We start from the raw sequence: 21,082 nt of genomic DNA on the forward strand, positions 1-21,082 counted from the left end.
CACTTCCTCCAGCATGACTGGACCTCCTCAAACAGGACTTGAGACAATTGTTTGAATACATGATCCTATGGGAAAAATTTCTCATTACCATCACTTAGAAAATCAGAGATGGGTGGAGACAATGACATGTGGGAGAAAAATATAAATAGGTAATTTAATTGTAAAATAGTAAAACTATGACCTTGGGAAAATGGTTTGTTCTTCAATGTAGTATGCATAGGTCTGCCGTGTGGTCCGACAAAATCTACTTCTATGTATATACTCAAAAATTTACCAGAGTAGGTCAGTTCGGGCTATCACTTGACCATTGCCTAGTAAGACATTACTCAGTGTCAGAGAATCTGAGCTTTCTTTACCCAGCAGGGATGCATAATGAAATGATTTGGCCACAGGTGTGGTTTACCAGGTGATCTGAAGGGTCTACACTTGGCTGTACGTTGTGCTTTGATCTTGAAATGGGGAGGTCTTTTACCTTGGTCCTTGACATTGTATAAAAAGCCTTTTGGAATAAATCTCAAGGTGACTGGCCCAAAAAAAATTTAAAAGGTACATTCACACAAAATTCTGCATGCCACAGTCAGCCTAGAATTTTAATAATAGACAAAATATAGAGTAGAACAAGTGCCACTAACTGATAAATGGCCAAATAAGTGTGGGATGACCATTCTATTGTTCAGTTGTCAAAAACAATGAAATACTGATAACATCATAAAATTAATCACAATTAAACATCTTAAAGTGGTTGGAGAGGTGGCTCAGCTTTTAAGAGCACATATCATATGGCTTCTACAAGAGAACCCAAATTTAATTTAAAGCACCTGTGCAAGCTGGCTCATAATCACCTGCCACTCAGCTTCAGGGGATCCAGTGCCCTGTTCTGGCCCTTGTGGGCACCTAGACTTCTGTATCTACCTAAGTAGATGCACATGCCCACACGTAATTACATAATTGAAAATAAAATAAATCTTCAGAACGTCCTATGAGATGAAGCAAAAGGCATATTCTGTAGGATTCCAATTAAATGAAATGTCCAGAATAAGAGAATAAGTGTAGTGTGGCACCAATGGGTGATGGTGATAGAAGTTGGCTGTGATAATAGTTAGAGTCTATTGCTGATGATTGGTATTGATTTTGGAGTGCTTTTTGGGTGATGAAAGAATATTGCATTAATAAAGATTGTTGTGCCAGGTCTTGTTTGGTTTAGTTGAGACAGTTGTTTCTGTTTTTGTTTGAGATGAAGTTTCTTATATTGCCCTGATTGCCTGGAGTTCACCAGGTAAACCACACTGGCCTTGGACTTGCTCCAGTCCTCCACTTTTGCCTCCCGCGTACTGAGACTACATGTATGAATCATTTCACCTGGCTTGCTATTTTACAAATATAATGAAATTCTATACTTTGAGTACTTTATAGTATTTGAATTGTGTATAAGTTGATCTGTGAATGATAAAGGTCTGAGCCGGTACTTATGGGGGAAATGCATGCAAGGTAGACAATAGTGAAAAAAGAAAGGCTTGCAAACTTTCACTTAGAGATTACTGTATATGAGATGGTTTTGATTATTCTTTGACTTTTCTTTATATTTCAGTATATTTAAGAATTTTTGACTTTTTAAGATTTTGATGAAACGATAAAAACATAAGTAAATTTTATAAATTCTCTCTTATATGTGTGCTGTATTTCAAAGTTAACATTAAATAATGTTATACCTTAGTGTAACAAACACAAGCTAAACACTTGGTACCTATGAGAAAACTTTGATTTTCTTTCTTTTTTTCTTTCCCCAGGCGTCTCAATAATAATGAATTCACAGTGTTAGAAGCCACGGGAATATTTAAGAAACTTCCTCAGTTACGTAAAATGTAAGTCATTTGTTAGCTATATATTGACTGTATACGGTGTGTTTTCCTTGTGAATTTTATATATCTTTACATTTTATCTAAGTTTCATATATATATATTCCAGAAAAATGTCCATGTGATGACTACATGGGGTATGAATTTAGGGTACTATTTAAGAGGTACTTTTCCACGTGTTCACACAACGCCAAGCCAACCCTTAGCATCCTTCTCTAAAGCAGACAGCTGGTCTATAATGTGCCCGCAGCAGGAATCTAGCAATCTAAGCACATTAAAATGGATTCAGTGATGTTTTGCAACTTCCTTTACTATTCCCCAAACCGTGGTGCTATTTCTCTTTCAGCACATTCATGTCAACTGTTTGACTTTTGCTTCATTACGCTTTCATTATGAGATAGTCAAAATTAATGATTAGTAAACTGGCTAGACTGCTCATCTGTGTTACTTCATGTCCACAGCTCGTATTTCAGAGGAAATTCGTAAGCTCAGCATTTTCATCAACTTCCCACTAGTATCCCATGTCCTTGAGTAAAGGGGGAAGCAGGACAAAAGTCAAGTGTGCAAGAATGTAGGAACGCCCTGTCCACAGGAGGAGGAAGCAGGGACGTTAGTCCATGCCGCTTGTCACCCCCAGTCTCACATATATAGCTGCTCCAGCCACTGACATTGTTTTTAGCAGAGGAGACCAAAACTATGCATGTGTCCTTCTCCTCTGCATTAGGTTATACCTTGAGAATCTTCTAATTCCTTGATTACTTTCCTTTATGCCACTAACTGTACTGTCTTTTTGGTAATAAGAGGTTCAATGCCACAGACGTTTACTGAGCAGTTTACTATGAGCAGTGTTTATGAGAATGACAAGTAAATCAGCAAACAAAATAATCAAATTGCTTCATTGGTGTAGTGTCTGTCTTATAAGCATGAACAATGGATTTGGTCATCAGGTAAGGAAATCCAAATATAGTGGCCTGTTATACCAGTGCTGGGGAGAGAGCGACAAGCCTAGTGGACCACATAAGAGCTTTATGTAACCAAATAATGGGCCTTAATGACTTTAGACTCCTCAGGATCGTCGCAGTTCATTTTGAGCAGAATTGGTCTAGTATATATCTTTAATGGCTATTCTCTCTTAGTATTACTGTCCTCTTAACTTCATGGATTAGAGAAACACTTTCTACAAGTTTCTGCAATCTTTGCAGTGAAAATCTTGGAAATTGTGGAAGACTTGTGTATTTATTCAGTAGATTAAAAATAACCAGATATATTTTTGGAGCGTCTTGTAGTAGTGAGCAGTCAATTAAATCTGCATCTTAACACTGTTTATCTAGCAACTTTAGCAACAATAAGATCACCGATATCGAGGAGGGAGCATTTGAAGGCGCATCTGGTGTGAATGAACTTCTTCTCACCAGTAATCGTTTGGAAAATGTTCAGCATAAGATGTTCAAAGGATTGGAAAGCCTCAAAACATTGTAAGTATTCCTGATACACATGAAAGTGGGTTAGACTTCACTGCTCATTATCACCTGCAGAAACAGGTGAGTTTCACTTTCCTCCTAACTGTGACTCAGATTTCCAGACACATGCATTTAAATGGAATAACTGTGTTCATCCAGAGGCTACATTTATCTGTCTCTGTGATGCTTTAGTAGAAAAGAAACAATGCTTGTGATAAATCCTTCCACAATTGCTAAGGAAACATGCTAAAGGGTTTGTCTACTTGCTTAATGATAGGGAGTTTGGGAGGAATAAATTCTTTGTGTCTCCCAAAGGTTGCTTAGGTAGAGACGATGAGACTTAGAACAAGCAGGAAATGCAACATTTTGTCTTATTTGAATTATCTCGGTGCATCTTTGCAATAATGCTTGCCAAAAGTAGTGGCTCATAAACCGGAAGAGAAAAAAATTCTACAGCCGTTGTGGGAGCACATAAAAGGATCTCTTTGCAACCAAGGATCAGCCCCTGGCAGTACAGTCACAGAGGCTCAAGCAATGGCATCTCACCTGACCCTGAAATCTATATATAATGTATAATGGGCAAATGGAAAGTCCCCTGTTTTTTATGAGAGCGTGAGGGAGAAAATTATTTCTCTAGTCACCGGGATGAGTTAATATAACCCCAAATTTAGGTCTGACCAAATGTGTGTGTGTGTGTGTGTGTGTGTGTGTGTCCCCTGCACATGAGAATAGAAACATGCTATATATCCCCTGCACATGATAATAGATATATAATATATATCCATGGCACATGAGAATAGATAGATATATGCTCTATAAACCAGCACATGAGAATCGATCTATGCTATTATACCTTTCATATGAGAATAGATATATGCTATAACTCTGCACAGCTAGCCTGCAATCCAGCAATCAAGCATAGCCAGCATGTCAGTCACAGACCTCCCTCAGGGACTAGTTTTGAATTGCTCTTAAATGGTATGCAAACAGATGCTGAGCCTGTTTATGGGAGATACACTGAGAGTGTGTTGAAGGCTAGCCAAGAAAATACGACATAGGGCCTGCATGTCATAGGCTGTCTCCGGTTACTAAACAAATGGCAATACCTCCTCTTACACAGTAGTTGAGGGCCTGTTTATTGTTAGTGTTAACCCTCTTTCACACAGCACTACTATGGAGAAGGTAAGAGGTATAGATTAGAACTTCACCCATATCAGCCCATCTATGCTGCCACAGTGGGATACCAGAGACAGAGTACTACACACATGAATATTTCTCATGCTTCTGGATGCAGATGTTCACCATGAAATGAAATTTGTGTTTCAGCCCTCCTTCTAGGCCCGAGACTTCCTTCTTGGCTGCTTTCTTGCTGTAAACACACATGACTTGCGGTTTATATTCTTTCTCATGTAGAGAAAAGAAGAGTGGGTGAGATGTGTGACATCTCCGGTGTCTTATCTTCACATATAAGTTCATGAAACTCTAAAGACCCTCTCCAAAGGCAGTCACCTAGCTGATAAAAGCTTCAAGGTGTGAACTAGGGGAGTCACAATTCAGCCAATAGTATTACCCTGGAGAACATATCCAAGTATTTGTTTCGACTTGATACAATCAAATGACATTGCCTGTGAGTTCTCTGAAATCAGCTTTCTCCATTTTATTTCTACTGATGAGTTCCTACTGTTTATTCTGTACCACCTGAATAAAGCAGCTGCAAACTGTCTCCATACACTTGTTCCAGGGAGAACAGAGCAGTTGAGAGTCAAAACTGGAGTGGTCAACTACTAGAGTAGATGAGTCGGGATCTGTCTATCTATCCTTCCACACAGTCTCTGAGGTTTCGTGTTCTAAGCATTTGAAACTATGTCCCACCCTAAACCTCTTAACTCCTCAGCACTAGTCAGATAGTTAGGAATACATGTGCGTATTCCCAAAATTCATAAAATGCCCTGAGACATCAGACAGAGCTTACTGTATGCATGTGCTGATGTTTGTTTGTTGTCCTTTGTTTTTGTTTTTTACTTTTATCAAGAGACTAACTTGCTTCAGTCCCTTCCAGGGTCCCCTAACTCCAGTAAGATTAAGACCACAGATCTCCATTATTCATGACAAAGGAAAATGCTGATAAGAATACTGTGCTGTGGTGCATTTGTTTCTGACTATTCAGTGATGCCTGGATAAGAAGAAGTCATCTTTCTTCTTATCTACATTTTAGTGGGAAGAAAATAGTTTTATTTCTTTTTTGTTAGCCAGCATAGAATTTTAAAGCAACATTTTTTTCAATATCTGTCTTAGTTAGGGTTTGTAGTGCTCTGATAAAATGCTATGACCGAAGCAACTCATGGAAGAAAAGTTTTATTTCATCTTATACTTCCATGTCATCAAAGGGAAATGTGGGCAGAAACTCAGGGCAGGTGTCTGGAGGCAGGAACTGATGCAGAAGCCTTGGATGAGTTCTCATTCCTTGGCTTGCTCTTCATGACGTGTTCAGGCTCCTTTCTTCCAGCACCTAAGATCTCAAAGCCAGAGGAGCACTGCCCACAGCAGTGGGCACTCCCACATCAATCACAATCAAGGAAATGCACAACAGGCTTTTCCATACACCAACATCATAGGGACATTTTCTCAATTGAGGTGCTCTGCCTTTAAAGATGACTCTATCTTATGTCAAGTTGACATAAACCTAGCCAGCACATTATCTTTCTGGTTTTGTATTTGCCCTTCTATTGGGAGAGTGATTACTCTGGGTGTAGAAAGATCACTAAATTAATTTTTCATGAGTTCTGAATAATACGTAATGCAACTACAAGTTTGTAGATGAGATTTTCTTCCCTTTTGAAAATCTCCCAATAAACAGCTCAGGAAGGAATGAATTGGGAGCTAAGCCAGTGCATTAGCAGTGGTGAGGAAATAACAACAGTGTTAATCCTGTTAATGACAGTGTCAAAAAATCGAGTTTATTCAAGGCAAACCTATTTAACCTTTGTTGTATATTACACTTATTCCTTCTGGGAGTTCTGAACTTGGAACTATGAACAGATTTTTTCATAAATAAAACAATCTGATGCAGGCTTTGTGAATGCTCAGTCACGCTTGATTCCCTCCGCTCCTGTCAGACAGTGAGTCACTAAGTCCCCAAGATGCCCTCAGCTCTCCATCTGCAGTGTCTATTGATTCTCTCCTCCCTCCTTTTCTTCTCTCTCAAATGTCACACTACTCTGAATACATAAATCACTGGGCTCCAAGGACTCAAGTAGGTGACTTAGGACATTATGTGATCAGGCAAACCTAATTATATCATCAAAAGAAAACATGTTACCCTCATCATGGGAGTGTAAATCCACACAGGCTCATCATGCCTTCTGTGGCTTAATTTAGGCACTGATTATTCTATGCATCCTATTCTTGCAGGATGATATCCAGAATATATACCCATTCCTAGAGAAATAGACATTCAAAAGAGTGATGGATACTACATATTTACTAAAGGGAATGATTTTGATTCTTAAAGAGGCAAAATTGAATGGCTGATATTTTATCTCCATAACAATGTTCTTTTCCTTCCCCCAGGATGCTGAGAAGTAATCGAATAAGCTGTGTTGGAAACGACAGTTTCATAGGACTTGGCTCTGTGCGTCTGCTTTCCTTATATGACAATCAAATTACTACAATTGCACCAGGGGCATTTGATACTCTCCATTCCTTATCTACACTGTAAGTAGAAAAGCATTACCTTTTTTCCAGTGATTTTTAACCTTCCTGATGCAATGAGTCTTTATTATAGTTCCTCATGTTGTGGTAACCCCCAACCATAAAATTATTTCTGTTGCTACTTCATAACTGTAATTTTGCTGCTGTTATGAATCATAATATGAATATCTATGTTTTCTTATGGGGTTAGGCAACTCCTGTAAAAGGGTCATTCGACCACCAAAGCGATTGTAACTCACAGATTGATAACCCCTACCTTTATTTATGACTTGTGGTGGTGTATTACAATTCTTATCTTCTATACTGTTCTTTTAATTAATTACTGAATATTCTATGAAAACATGACAGAGTATTTGGGCATTTTAAAAAGGGCAAACTTACATTAAACTTACTTTAGTTTTTCTAACATTATTACTTCCTTTATTAGGTAAAATTCAATATATGTATTATTCTGCAGCTATTTATTTTTATAACAATGGGATCAGTAATTTAGAATTATAGGCTTAAATTTAGGATTATAAATTATCCTAACTTGATAACACTGTAAATAAATGTCACAGATTTCCTCTCCTATTATCAACTATGAATATTTTTTATCATAAGCATCATAAAAACAGAATTGACAGAGTTATTACCAACCAACCACACTTTACAAGAATCATTCATGGTGACAAGAGATATATAAAGATGAACAGGCCAACAGTAAAAGCTGTTCAACAGAGGTCATTTGATATGACTTTGCAAAAATATGGAAGGAATGAGTTGAGCCTGTCTGAGATAATATTTTATGTAAACAACTTGAAACTCGAGAATATTTCTAGGAATTAATAATTAGTCATCTATGATAATCATATTTGTAGCCATGTTAGTTAAGTCTTCTAGGTATACATAGATATATTTCAGACAGATAGGTAATCTTCAAACACTTCATAGACCTAGAGAATATGGCATTTAAATAACTTAAAATTCTGTTGACGTGAGACACAATTGCTCTTGGCTGCACCAATTGATCCGGAGAGAATGTTGGGCTTCTAAGACATTTCCATTTGGAAGTTTGTCTTTTTGGCACAAAATAGCCTACTGGGCAAAGAACTGCCCTTGCCTTGACGGCTGACAGTACAAATGCAATGCTGTCCTTTCTGGACAAGTGGGACACAAGGAAAGTGACCACTGTACTCTGCCAAGACAGGGTAAGATGGTCTCTCAGAATTCCTGCTTCTGAAAATGGTCTGTCAGATACTCTAGGCCTGTAGCCAATTTGAATGCACCAACAATGCTGAGAAACATTAGGTGACTATCCAGGCTGCCAGCTGTCTTGGTCTACTCTTGCAAGATTCCCAAATGTTGCTTGCATCCATCTACCATTTCTCAGGTACCATTATGTTCCTTCTCAGGTCTTTGATGTGGTTGAAAACTAGATAGTTGTAATTTTCTCAGTTATGATAAAAGATAAGTTAGATATAAAACCTTAAACTCACAAATATAAGATAGATAGGACATCTTCAATATTGTAACTGTAATTCTTGCTCGGTAATTGTTTTGTTATATGTAATTTTACCATGTTAAAGTTAAAACCTTCCTTTAAAAAAAAAAGAAAAAAAGGGGAAGTGCTGTGGATATTGCTCTATATAAATAAAACACTGATGGCCAGTGACCAGGCAGGAAGTAGGTGGGACAAGGAGAGAGGAGAATTCTGGGAAGTGGAAGGCTGAGGGGGGGAGACACTGCAGCCACTGCCAGGACAAGCAGCATGTAAAGACTCTGGTAAGCCACCAGACACGTGGCAAGGTATAGATTTATAAAAATGGGTTAATTTAAGATAAAAGAACAGTTAGCAAGAAGCCTGCCACAGCCATACAGTTTATAAGTGATATAAGCGTCTGAGTGATTATTTCATATGTGGATTGTGGGACTGCGGGGCTTGGGGAACCTGGAGAGAAGCCCTCCAGCAACAGTCTACAAACGGAATTCTCAAAACATTTAAAAATAAACTTTGAACAATGTATTTCAAAGGACTCTTTTGTATGTCTGTTTCCAAACATGATGTTTGCTATCACAGTTCTAATAATTGATGATATCCTGGTCAGAGCAGTTTCTAAATATCCTAAACTAACTCAACGGAATTGGAAATGAAGATAGTTAGAACAGTTCCAAAAGCATGTTTGCCTCTGCTCAAGACACTAGGGGAAAAAAGTGAAGTAAGCATCCATCCATCCAGTAAAGTACTTAATTCCTTTTCCACATGAAGTGTGTGACATGTTACATGGAGTGACTAATTTGTGCATATTAAAGATGGCATGTTTATAAATAATGGGATTGTCGATAGGTTTGTGCTTAAGTATGAGATGCCAAAAGTATTGAGATTTGTAGAAGTAAATTCATTTTTATAACTGGCATTTAATCAACTCAGCTGTCAGGTTAGATAGGAAAGCTATTCTCTAGAGCAAACAAGAGATGGAAATCTTGAGATGACAAATTAAGGGAATAGCTGTTGTCAGGTTAAACTCAATAATATAAGGTAATCAGCCTTCATCTTTATATTAAATTACTGCTTTATCAGCGCAGGAGAGTTTGACAGTAAGTTAGATCGCTGACATTTTAAATTATTTCTAAGTAAGGTATCTATCGGTATTCATTGCATAAATGCTAAATTTCTGCCCTCACTATTTTTTGCATGAAATTATTCCAAGAATTCTCTTACAAGAATGTATCATCTTTTGGTTCCTGAGTATATATTTAGGAAAAATTATGCATAACATATTTTGCATATAATTGTGTGCATACAGGGGAATGGACATACAAAGACAATGTGAATATATCACTGTAACCAAAATAGTGTGGAGAAATGGTCACCTAGGATTTAGAAAAATAAGAAAATGAACTCTAATCTGAACTGTGCATTGTTTGCATATGGTGCTTAGAAACCTCTTGACTAGTCCTTTCAACTGTAAGAAAATGAACTCTAAACTGAACTGTGCATTGTTTGCATGTGATGCTTAGAAACCTCTTGGCCAATCCTTTCAACTGTAACTGTCACCTGGCATGGCTGGGAGAATGGCTCAGAAAGAAAAGAATTGTAACAGGAAATCCTCGATGCCAAAAGCCCTACTTCCTCAAGGAAATCCCCATCCAGGATGTAGCCATTCAGGACTTCACCTGTGATGATGGTAAGAAATGCATGACAAATCATGGGTCATTAGACCTTCGTTCAGAGGACCTATGGGATGTTTTGTTGTCTGGGGGAGTGTGCTTCCTTTAGTACAGTAGAACAAGGGAGCAAATAAGCAGGACTTATGGTCTGGAAAGAATGTTTTCAAAAACAGCTCTTATGTCACATTCCAGTTCCCACTTAAGGACTGTGCTGTGTTCTGCTTTGCTTGCTTCTTTGTTCTTAGCAGCAAAGCCCTTGTGCTCAGGTTGCCCTTTCACATTCAAGTCTACTTCCTGCCTGTTTAGAGATGTTCTAGAAGACTTCCAAGCTCACAACTTGTGAATGATACTCGTAGAGCTTAATTTTAACATTATTTTTCCTCAGTGTGTCTTTTAGAAGCTACCATGTCCAAATGAGAAAAACAATAAAACAAAACAAAGACATTGTAACATAGAAGTCCTTCTAAAATCAACAAAAGTCACAGTCTCCCTTTTCTAATGCTCTCAGCCATTGCTTTCCATTCTCTTTCTATTCCTATGATATGGGTAGAGCAAATTTTATTATTATTGCCAGTGAGCAAGGAGCTCATTAGAATTCTACACTTTTAGCAGGAGGTGTCCATGAAATTCTCCTAAACATTTTAAGGAAATTTGCCCTCTTATGTCCATCTCTTTACAATTTCTCCTTAATCCAGTTTGTATTGGGATATCCTTATTTAAAACTGCATCAATAGCTGAACAAGTAAGTAACTGTTAAAATTATGGTAGTTGTACAAAATTGTGAGCTATTTTCTGAAATTCTACCTTAGGGAACCAGAAAGTAATGCGTATATAGTGTCAATCTGTAAGCACTTATTGACTTATTCCTAAGTGGTTCTATAGCTCAGGACCTTTGTGTTTGGTTAGATTTATCTAAATGCGTGAACTCCACTCTAGCCCCTTCAGAACTGTCCATTTGTGTTTTTCTGGACTTCATGTGCCGATGCAGGGAATGATGACAACAGTTGCTCTCCGCTCTCTCGTTGTCCTTCGGAGTGTACTTGCCTGGATACAGTCGTCCGATGTAGCAACAAGGGCCTGAAGTTCTTGCCGAAAGGTATTCCAAGAGATGTCACAGAGCTGTAAGTTCAGTTTGTTGTCCTTCTTCTCTCTCTGTTCCCAGGGTCAAATGCTATGACAAAACTGATGTCACAAGAGAAAAGAATTATTTGCCTTACAGTTCCAGGTCCATCATTACAGGAACTAGATTAAGACAGGAACTAGAAGCAGCTAGTCATGTCAACAGTTAAGAATAGAGAGAATGATAACTAAAAGATAAGTTAGATATAAAACCTTAGACCCACCAATATAAGATGGATAGGATATCTTCTTTAACATTGTAACTGTAATTCTTGTTTGGTAATTGTTTTGTTATATGTAATTTTACTATGTTAAAGTTAAAACCTTTCTTTTTGAGAAAAAAAAGAAAAAGGGGAAGTGCTGTGGATGATTGATTGAAAAATAAAACACTGATTGGCCAGTAGCCAGGCAGGAAGTATAGGCAGGACTAATAGAGAGGAGAATTGAGAGAACAGGAAGGCAGAGGAGACACTGTGAGCCGCCAGGACAAGGAAGATGTAAGGTACAGGTAAGCCACAAGCCACGTGGCAAAGTACAGATTAATAGAAATGGGTTAATTTAAGATAGAAGAAGTAGTTAACAAGAAGCCTGCCACGGCCATACAGTTTGTAAGAAAAAAAAAAAAAAAAAGAATAGAGAGAGGGAATGTATGCATGTTCATTTGTGCCCAGGCCCCTCTCTGTACTTCATAATGTCTGGGAACAAAATCTAGGGGATGATACCATCAACAGTGGGCTTGGCTTTTCCACAACAATTAATATAATTACGACAAACCTGGTCTAGAAAATTTCATGTTAAAATTTGATTCTGAATTGTGTCAAGCAGCCTTTAAAACTAACTGTCTCACTATTTTTCCCCTTTCCACACAACTAATATTTTATACGTCAAGGGGATTAAAGATACAACAAAAAATTTAGGATCCTGTTTACAGATCACATTCTATGCCTGGTTAATGAATATAAAGTAAAATTACAAAGCAATAATTCAAAGGCCACTTCAGAGAACCTAGGAATTACTAGCTGGATGCACTGTCCTTTTACCTCAATGAGATTGCTCAGTCCCTTTGTTGTGCTTTTTTGTACCAGTTAAGCTCCAATAAGGATAGTTAAACATACATAAATCCTACACTTACAGTTTCTCTAGCCCCTTATTTTTTCATGGATCATTTTACAAGACTGGTATTCCATCAAATACCATTTGGGAAGTGTTGCATAGTTAATTTATTTGCAATGTCAACTATACTCTGTACTTGACTCCTAGGACAATACTTAACTATATAAGATATTAATTATCTGGGAATTAGAAGAAACTGCCATAACCTTTGTCTTTTAAAGGGAACATTGTCTCTTTGGACTCATCGGTGTCCTTTAGACTCAAAAGGACATGTGGCCAATTATTTTTGATGCTTGCATAACTGATATTTAAATATAAATTGCATGGCCAATATCCATATAAAAAGACTTTCACAAGTCAGTCCCTCAGCTCAGCATCCTATTGCTGTTTCCATGCCATGTTTTCAGAATGGAATACAACAGAAAATCAGGTGCAAGAATAAGGATTCAGTTATATCCCCTTCATTCCATTTATTTATATCTAAACTGGAATTTGATGGCAAAATGTTTTGTCTTAATCAAAGTGAGTAGTTTAGTGTTTATTTAATTTTTGCTTATATGGAATTATAGATTAATAATATTTTAAATCCACATGTGGCTTCTGCAGATATGTGCAAGGACTCCACAAGATCAGCTCTCACCAACATTTGGGCAGTGTGCCACATAGGGAGTGAAGTTCAAGAACATGTGACTTATTGCTTTGTAGGCTATGGGCTAAGATCAAGTGAAAGACATTTCTCTTCAGTTTTTCAAGGATCTCATTTTTCCAGTCATGTTCAGTTCATGGATTCTATTTTTCTCCCTAAATAGCACACCCAGAGAAGAAGACACAGTCTTACCATAGGTGAAAATGTGTTTCTTGGATTTGAAATGCTGTTAAATGTTGAGTTTCTTTCTCTTGCAAACAAACACTAGAGTTAATTGACTGTAGGCTCTGTTTTTCTGTGCTTAATTAAAAAACTGTTGTTTTAATACCTTTCAGAAAATGATATGAGCCTATAAATCTTCTCTACTCCCTATTGTTATATGCCTGTATTCTATATGCAAAGTGAAATTTTATAAATAGCCCAGTGAGGAACATGGCATTCACATCCTCTTTGATTCTAAATACTTTTATTTTGACATGTAACTTCCTTTGGTCTTCATCTCATTTGAAATATTAAGTATTCTTTAATGAGTATATTAAGCTCCATTCCTTTAATCACCCTATCTGCCACATATGCATTCCTTTGCTTAAGTTTAGTCCTCAGTTCACGACATTTTAAAATAATTGAAATTTCTTTTCTATTAATAAAAGTTAGTATAGATCAGGAGAATACTAACTCATCTCTTGAAATTCAAGTTTTACCTCCTAGAGAGATTATTCTTAGAATCTTGCCAAGTCAGCAAGATCCTTCTCGCCATACATATGTATATCCATATATTAGAAAATGTGCATGTGTGTATTATACTGAATTATTAAGAATGTGGCAAAATTACGATGTATTGGTGGACAAGTTTGAACAAATGGTATCCATTAGTTTTAATCATTGCCATGTACCTCCTCCTTGTACTGTTGTGCATGTAGACACACAGAATGTTCTCCTGGGTCTTTCTGTCCTGCTCTGACATTTCTGGAATAAAATAGAAAGTGTTGAAGTTCCTGGAGCACTGCTTCCCTCTAGTGGTAGTAAAACAAAACAAAACAAAACAAAACAAACAAAACCTAGCTAGCAAAAATAGGGAAAGGCAGCCAAGAAATGTATAAATGCATACCAGAATTTTGAATACTCAATCAGAATGTGACTTGTAAATTTGATTGTGATTCATATTGATCACATATATTTATAGTCTGTGCGTTTTATAGATCTGCTTACATTCTGAAACGTTATAGATTATTAGCTCAGGGAACTTGACTTTGACTTTTCCTACAAACATTACAATTCTAACTTCAACCTGAGATTTAAAGATTGGCCACTGCACCAGAACAAGAAAAGTCATATCTCCAAGGTTCCAGAGTTGTTATCAGCTCCACCTCTGGCCAGATGACCCAAGGTGTTGGAGACTCTTGTAACTGAGTCTATTGTCTAGGCCAAAAAAAAAAAGCTTTGGAAAGAGATTTTTGTTTTCTTTTTCTGACATCAGGGATATACCTTCCAGCATCCATTTATTTTTGTGTCCTATCAGTTAGCTGATTTCTTTGTGAACTGCCTATGTTCTGACCATAAGGAGAAAGACAAAGGTGTACTTTTATTTGAAAAATCCTTTTTCATTCACATGCTACCTTTTTGTACTTGAAAAGTTTAACAGTATTCCATAAAATCTCTTGAGACCACTATCACCAAGCAGATATGTGCCACCAAGTCTCCTTTAAAACCATGTCTTGTGATTCTCATCTCCTTAAAACTGTCCATTGTTATTTAGCAAATATATATATATATATATGTATGTATGTATGTATATATATATATATGATTAGCTAATAATTCTTCAGTTTCATGGTGCTGTCTCTACATAAACATAAATACAATTAAACCTAAGGCCACATAAAATATAAGTCACTGGATGGACCTTCATATGGAGAGAAAATTGGCTAGATGCTTGGCTTGCTTTCCTGGCTAAACCACAAAGAACTGGTCTCACCATTCCTCCCTCAGTTTTATGCATTAGCCTAAGTGAGCCACAAAGAGTTCTACTAGATTGAACCACTGTGAGATTTGCCCTTTACTTGTCTTAGAATATGATCTCTCAAGAAGAAAGCTGCCAAGTTGTGTCTCATTGCTGTTCAAAGTAAATACTGTTCATTTGCTTTGTGATTTGCCACTGTTAACTTTGTAAGATGACCTTGTTATGTCCTGTTTTTAGGTATCTGGATGGGAACCAGTTTACACTGGTCCCCAAGGAACTCTCCAACTACAAACATTTAACACTTATGTGAGTAGAATGTTTTTCTACCGTTAACTTATTTTATTTCATCAGAAAGGGAATGGCAAGTGGCAGAAGATTTAGAGAGCCTTTCACATAATATAAATCACTGGCAGTGACCAGCCCCTCTACTAGACCACTGTGGTTCAGGATCACTAGCTACATCTCTGTGGAATATCAATCAGGTGATGCAGCATCTTACGAAAAGCATCTCTATTCAAAGCAGCAAAGATGCAATAATGTCTAAGCAGTAAAAAAAAAAAAAAAAAAAAAAAAAAAAAAAAAAAAAAAAAGTCTTCAAACAGTAAAACTGGATGCTTGATTGATAAGAATAGAGGCTACTTGTTAGAAGTCATAAAGAGAGTGGGGAATATTTTATTTTATATGGTAATCAAAATATGGTCCAAACTTTGCTGAAAATATATGTTTTCCTTAACTTCCTTATATGAGACATGTTAAAGTAATTTAGGGACTATAAATATTAAAGTTCATTTTTTAGCAAGCATGTGGATTTATATTTTATCTAATGAAGTGACATTACCAATGATCCTGAAATTCTGAGTATGAATTTCAAAATACTAATTCTGTACTGAGTCTAGATTTCTATCTTTGTAAAATAACTTGTTTCTTTTTCTGTGAATGAAACGATTTTATGGTGACAACTGAATGTAAGATATAAAAGCAAGGAGGCATTTAAATCCACAAACAAATTGATCTACTTAAACACCTCATGTTTCAAAACAGACATAATCCTGTTACATATAACTTCACACTTTCGCGTAGCCTTGCTGATGCCTAATAAAGCTCATAGCCCACAGGGAAATTAGCAAAATATAAGAGATTTGATGGATATACATTATCCATAGTTTTATTTTGTTTATCTTCTAGTTTGGGGAGCAGATTGTTAGTTTCCTAGAACAAGCTTTATTCCTAATTAGTGAGTTCCAGAAAGCTCAAGAAAAGGATTTATTACATGATCCAATATAAACTTACCCCGATGCATTCAGGCACGTGGAGATGTTGTTGGTCTCCATTTTCCATAATATATGGGAAATTCAAAGAGAAATATTATAGGGCCATGTAAATGTCAAATGGACTAAATAAGAAAAAAATTATATTTTGACCATACCTTGCTCTACTTTGAATTATCCTATTAATAGTAAGAACTGATCTATGTAAATGAACTGTAAACTAGCTGTGACCTTCAGAACGTAATTTTAGCAGCTTTGAGTCACTTATGAAAGAATACATGATTACTTAGAACAAATTAAAAATGAGATCTATGAATCCAGAAATGTTTATTACTACTGACCCATTATGTAAATAACTTTTTATAAATACATGTAACTATTTTTTTAATTTGGTATAGAATTTCAACATCCAAAATATGGACTATAAAGCTCCTGTAAAGTACCTATCATTTTCATAATTATGTGTGTCTTTTTAACTTGTATTTTGGAGTTTAAATACAAGAATAGATTACCTTTATCTCTTACTAATCTTCCATTTATTCGTGTGTTAGATTTTGCTCCAGGAGAAATAATGGTTACTTATAATTATTATGTATATGTGTGTGTATGTATATATGAAATACATGTTAACAAATATGTATAGGAATGTATAATATGATCAAACTTATAATGAGAACATGATAGTATCTATGTCATATATCTTATAGTTCAAAATACACAGTGCGTTCTGAAAAATCCAATTAGTAACATTCAACATCTTTACATATTCTCTAAATAAATATTTATTGAGGACTTTCTGAGTGTCAGTGACTCAGCCAAGGGCCAAAGCACTGGTGTTTTTATGATGACAGTTTGAATGTAATTAACTCGGGGACTGTTGCAGTTAGCAAATTCGATTATGTATATATGTCAATGAAGGCACAGAATGAGGAGCTAACGGGACTGTAAAGACTGGTAGTTTATTACTAACCTTAAAAATGAATGCTTTGTTATTCTAGTTAATGGCAAGCTCCATATCTTCCCTTTTCTCTTTTAGAGACTTAAGTAACAACCGAATAAGCACCCTTTCCAATCAAAGCTTCAGCAACATGACCCAGCTTCTCACCTTGTGAGTGTAAAAGTGTGGTACTGAATATTCACTTACTCATGGGGCACAGAGGGTTTCCTATATGGTTCCTGATGAACAAAAGAAAGTCTGATCTTATAGAGTGTAAAAGCCATCTAGAGAAACAGATAGAGCTTCTATAAATAACAAAGAAAAAAGTTGCTTAAAATGTTGGTTTAGTATAAAACACAGAAACATATTTTTTTTAAGTTCATGACATAGTGATTAGAAATCCTTAAATTAAGCTTTCAGGGCATCTTGGTCATTGTCCTATTGCTGTGAAGAGAGACTATGACCATGGCAACTCTTATAAAGATAAGCATTTAATTGGGGCTTGCTTAGAGTTTCAGAGGTTTAGTCCGTTGCCATCAATACAGGGAGCATGGTGGCAAGCAGGCAGCCATGGTGCTGGGGAAGCAGCTGAGAGTTCCACATCTGAATCTGCAGGCAGCAGGAAGAGAGAGGATTTAGTCTTGGAATGGGCTTTTTGAAACCTCAAAGCCAGTGACATATTTCTTCCAACAAGGCCACCTCCCAATCTTTTCAAATAGTGCCACTCCCAGATGACAAAGTACTCAATTTAGTAGGCCTGTAGGGGCCAGTATCATTCAAATCACCACCTACGGCCTAATATCTCAGCCAGAGAATAAGTGGGGCATGGGTACACAGTGAGCAAAGTTTTTAAAGTTGTATTTAGGAAATGTATCATATTAGAGCACCTAGATGAGCAATATAAATGATGTATAAATATATTCAATTTATAAATTGCTCAGATAGCCAGTTTCTGAACCACTTTGCTTTAAAATAGCATTTGTATATTATTAGATTTCCAAATGAAATAAAGTGGCATGTGTCCCATTTCAGAATTCTCAGTTACAACCGTCTGAGATGTATCCCGCCACGGACCTTTGATGGATTGAAGTCTCTTCGGTTACTGTAAGCATCCTGTGTTCAACAATTACCTTTCTGGGGAATCTGAGCTATGAGCTATCTCTTGAGTGATGTCATCACTTTGTTGTTCTTGGTTATTTCATCATGTATGTATTACAGTTTACTGTAAATTTGGAATCAGGACAGTTGTCTCATATGGTGTTGTTGTATAAGCACTTTGATTAAGACAGCATAATCTCCACTTGTGTAGTACTTGCTGCTAAGATAGTCATTTATTGATGATCTATAATACTAAGGCATACATTTCACATAGCTCCAATTAACTATGATAAAAATAAGAAAACTTAATTTCTTTTGAAACCACTTTACAATTGATAGCTTTTTCCATGAGATGTATCTGTTTGATGTATTCTTCCAGACTTTGTTCTTTGTATATATTCTTGTATCCTCATGTAAGTATCCCCACAGCTATGTAACTCTTAACAACCATGAGTAGGATCCTTTTTGTTCTCCCAATAGCTACTTTTATTTAACACTTGAGTATGCTTCTCTTCTCCCTTGTGTGGCTGTCTCTCAACTGTTTTCCAGGTACGGAATATTACTTAGACTGGAGAAAATAACTTTATTAACCATCTGTATCCTTTCATTATCCTTCAGATTAATGGCAAATTATCCTTATTTTCTCATAACACTCAAATGAAACATCTATATTTTTATTTTGGTACTAATGCTTTAACATGAAAGCAATGGTTTAGAAGGGCATGTATTAGGATGGTTCCAGAACTAACTGTAAACTTGTCCCCCAAACAATATTTTGTCAATTAATTAACAAATTCTATTTCCCACCAACAGTTTAATAGAGTACTCTTTTCAAAGCACATTTGTAAACTTCTAATATTGGAGTACTATGAATCTTTTTACTTTTCTATGGCAGATCGAAAATTATTTTTCTTTGCTGTTTCTGTTAGCATTTATAATGAATGTAGCATCTGAGTATTTGTATGTCTATTGAATTGCATGTTTACTGAATTGTATATTTATTGTGGTGCATGCTCTAAGGAAGCATGATAGCTTCATTAACCATGACCTATTAGATTCTCTTCATTATGAACACAGATGTCTATACTGTTGCTATTGGTTTTACATCTCGTAATTAAGGAATTAGATGTTTTCTCTTTCAAGGTTATGATGTTCAGCGTCAAGTTATGCACACAGCCCCTTAACAGATTTTATTTTATAAAATAGTACTCTTCTTTATGGTTTCCAAGATTTACATTGTACCTTTGAAAGTTTTCCCCATCCTATGATTATACAAACAGTATATTTTCTTTTAAGGAATTGCTAATTTTAAGTTTACATTTAACTTTTTAATCTGGAATTTGTTCTGTGCAGAGGATGTGAGGTATGGGCTGACTTCTGTTTTTACTTAGTAGGTATCTGTTGTTCAAATATAGCTTATGGAATAGATCACCTTCTTCCACTGACTTAAGTGTTTCATAAAAATGAAGTCCTTGTACATATAGGAATATTCTTCTGAACTTTCTTTCTCACTTTTAGGTCTCTACATGGAAATGACGTTTCTGTTGTGCCAGAAGGTGCCTTCAATGACCTTTCAGCCTTATCGCACTTGTGAGTACCTGGCTCATGGATGCAGTGCTGGGGGTCAGGTGTTCTCTGCTGAGCAAGTTTGGGATGGTCCTCTACCTCCTCTTTGCTGTAACTATAAGCCTATAAGCCATGCTTGATTTAATCTTTAAAGAAAATGTATGGAGTTACAAATTGGATACATTGCCACATACAAGGAAATTTTCATTTATTCTTTGGGCTGGCACTCTCCATCAGTTGAGTGGTCTCTGCTGAGCTAAAAATGTCTTTTCTATGAACATAGATCCCCAGCCTCATTGCCCCTTTTTTTCTCATTGCTCTCTGATTCTTATCCAACTGTATTTCCCAAAGCTGTGTGCCACATACCACTTCCTCCATGAATCATACACTGATGTGTGCAAACTAGATTCATTTATACCACAAATTTTAGCATTGACCATGGTGCTGTGCAATACTGACATTAACACCACTAAATATTTTATTGTCTGATAGTGCTTCATGACATGTTTCTTTGTATATGCTTTCTCTGTAATCCATTTCTTTCTCCATATTAATACTTGTAATAAATATTATACTTGAAATAAATATAGAGGTAGAAATGGATTATATATATAATCATATATATCACATATATATATTTTACATATATCATATGTGTAAAGAAAAACATATATGTACAATTCAGGCCCAGAAAGTTAGCACTGTTGAATTCTGTCCTTACCTTGTTACTATCATGTATTAAGATATCTCAAACCTAGAAGGAAGGGAAGAGGTCTGGGCAAGGCTGCAAAGCCTTCTAATGTAATGCTAAGTTTTTGGCCATCCATTAGCAATTATCTGGTTCTTCCTCAATGTCAAAGCCACTATGACCTCAGTAAAATTCACAAATTCCAAAATGATTAGGCATTTAGAAAATTCATAGAGACAGTGAAAGAATAATATCCTGTAGTTAATCATATTTCACCTGAACTTGCTTTATGGAAGCTCTGTTATCAATAGGGTTTGTATATATCTATTTATCAGATGGATGCCTTCCATTCATATTCATTCCGTTAGACCAGAGGCTACAGGAGGCAAGATCTTTACCATTTCATCTTTGAGCCTCAGGATCTACTTCATTAAATGTCCACATCAAGGTTTCTTTTTTCAATCTCCTCAGATGTCTTGTTCGTGAGACACAGTATGAATAAACAGTTAA

The 21,082-nt window shown here is 36.2% G+C and overlaps 1 protein-coding gene across 7 annotated transcripts in view; it reads left to right on the forward strand.

The window, feature by feature from the left end:
- The window catches only part of Slit2 (slit guidance ligand 2), a 336,048-nt gene that overhangs the window by 254,828 nt on the left and 60,138 nt on the right, over positions 1 to 21,082 (forward strand). For all 7 annotated transcript variants that reach the window (XM_028865886.2, XM_028865890.2, XM_028865888.2 and 4 more), the window contains 9 exons: positions 1,788 to 1,862; positions 3,188 to 3,331; positions 6,887 to 7,030; positions 10,028 to 10,194; positions 11,166 to 11,298; positions 15,253 to 15,321; positions 17,320 to 17,391; positions 18,253 to 18,324; positions 19,837 to 19,908. In XM_028865886.2, coding sequence (XP_028721719.1) covers positions 1,788 to 1,862; positions 3,188 to 3,331; positions 6,887 to 7,030; positions 10,028 to 10,194; positions 11,166 to 11,298; positions 15,253 to 15,321; positions 17,320 to 17,391; positions 18,253 to 18,324; positions 19,837 to 19,908 — 948 coding nt within the window. The remainder of the gene's footprint in view (positions 1 to 1,787; positions 1,863 to 3,187; positions 3,332 to 6,886; positions 7,031 to 10,027; positions 10,195 to 11,165; positions 11,299 to 15,252; positions 15,322 to 17,319; positions 17,392 to 18,252; positions 18,325 to 19,836; positions 19,909 to 21,082) is intronic.

The sequence above is a fragment of the Peromyscus leucopus genome, chromosome 10 (genome assembly GCF_004664715.2).
Source record: "Peromyscus leucopus breed LL Stock chromosome 10, UCI_PerLeu_2.1, whole genome shotgun sequence".
NCBI lineage: Eukaryota > Metazoa > Chordata > Mammalia > Rodentia > Cricetidae > Peromyscus > Peromyscus leucopus.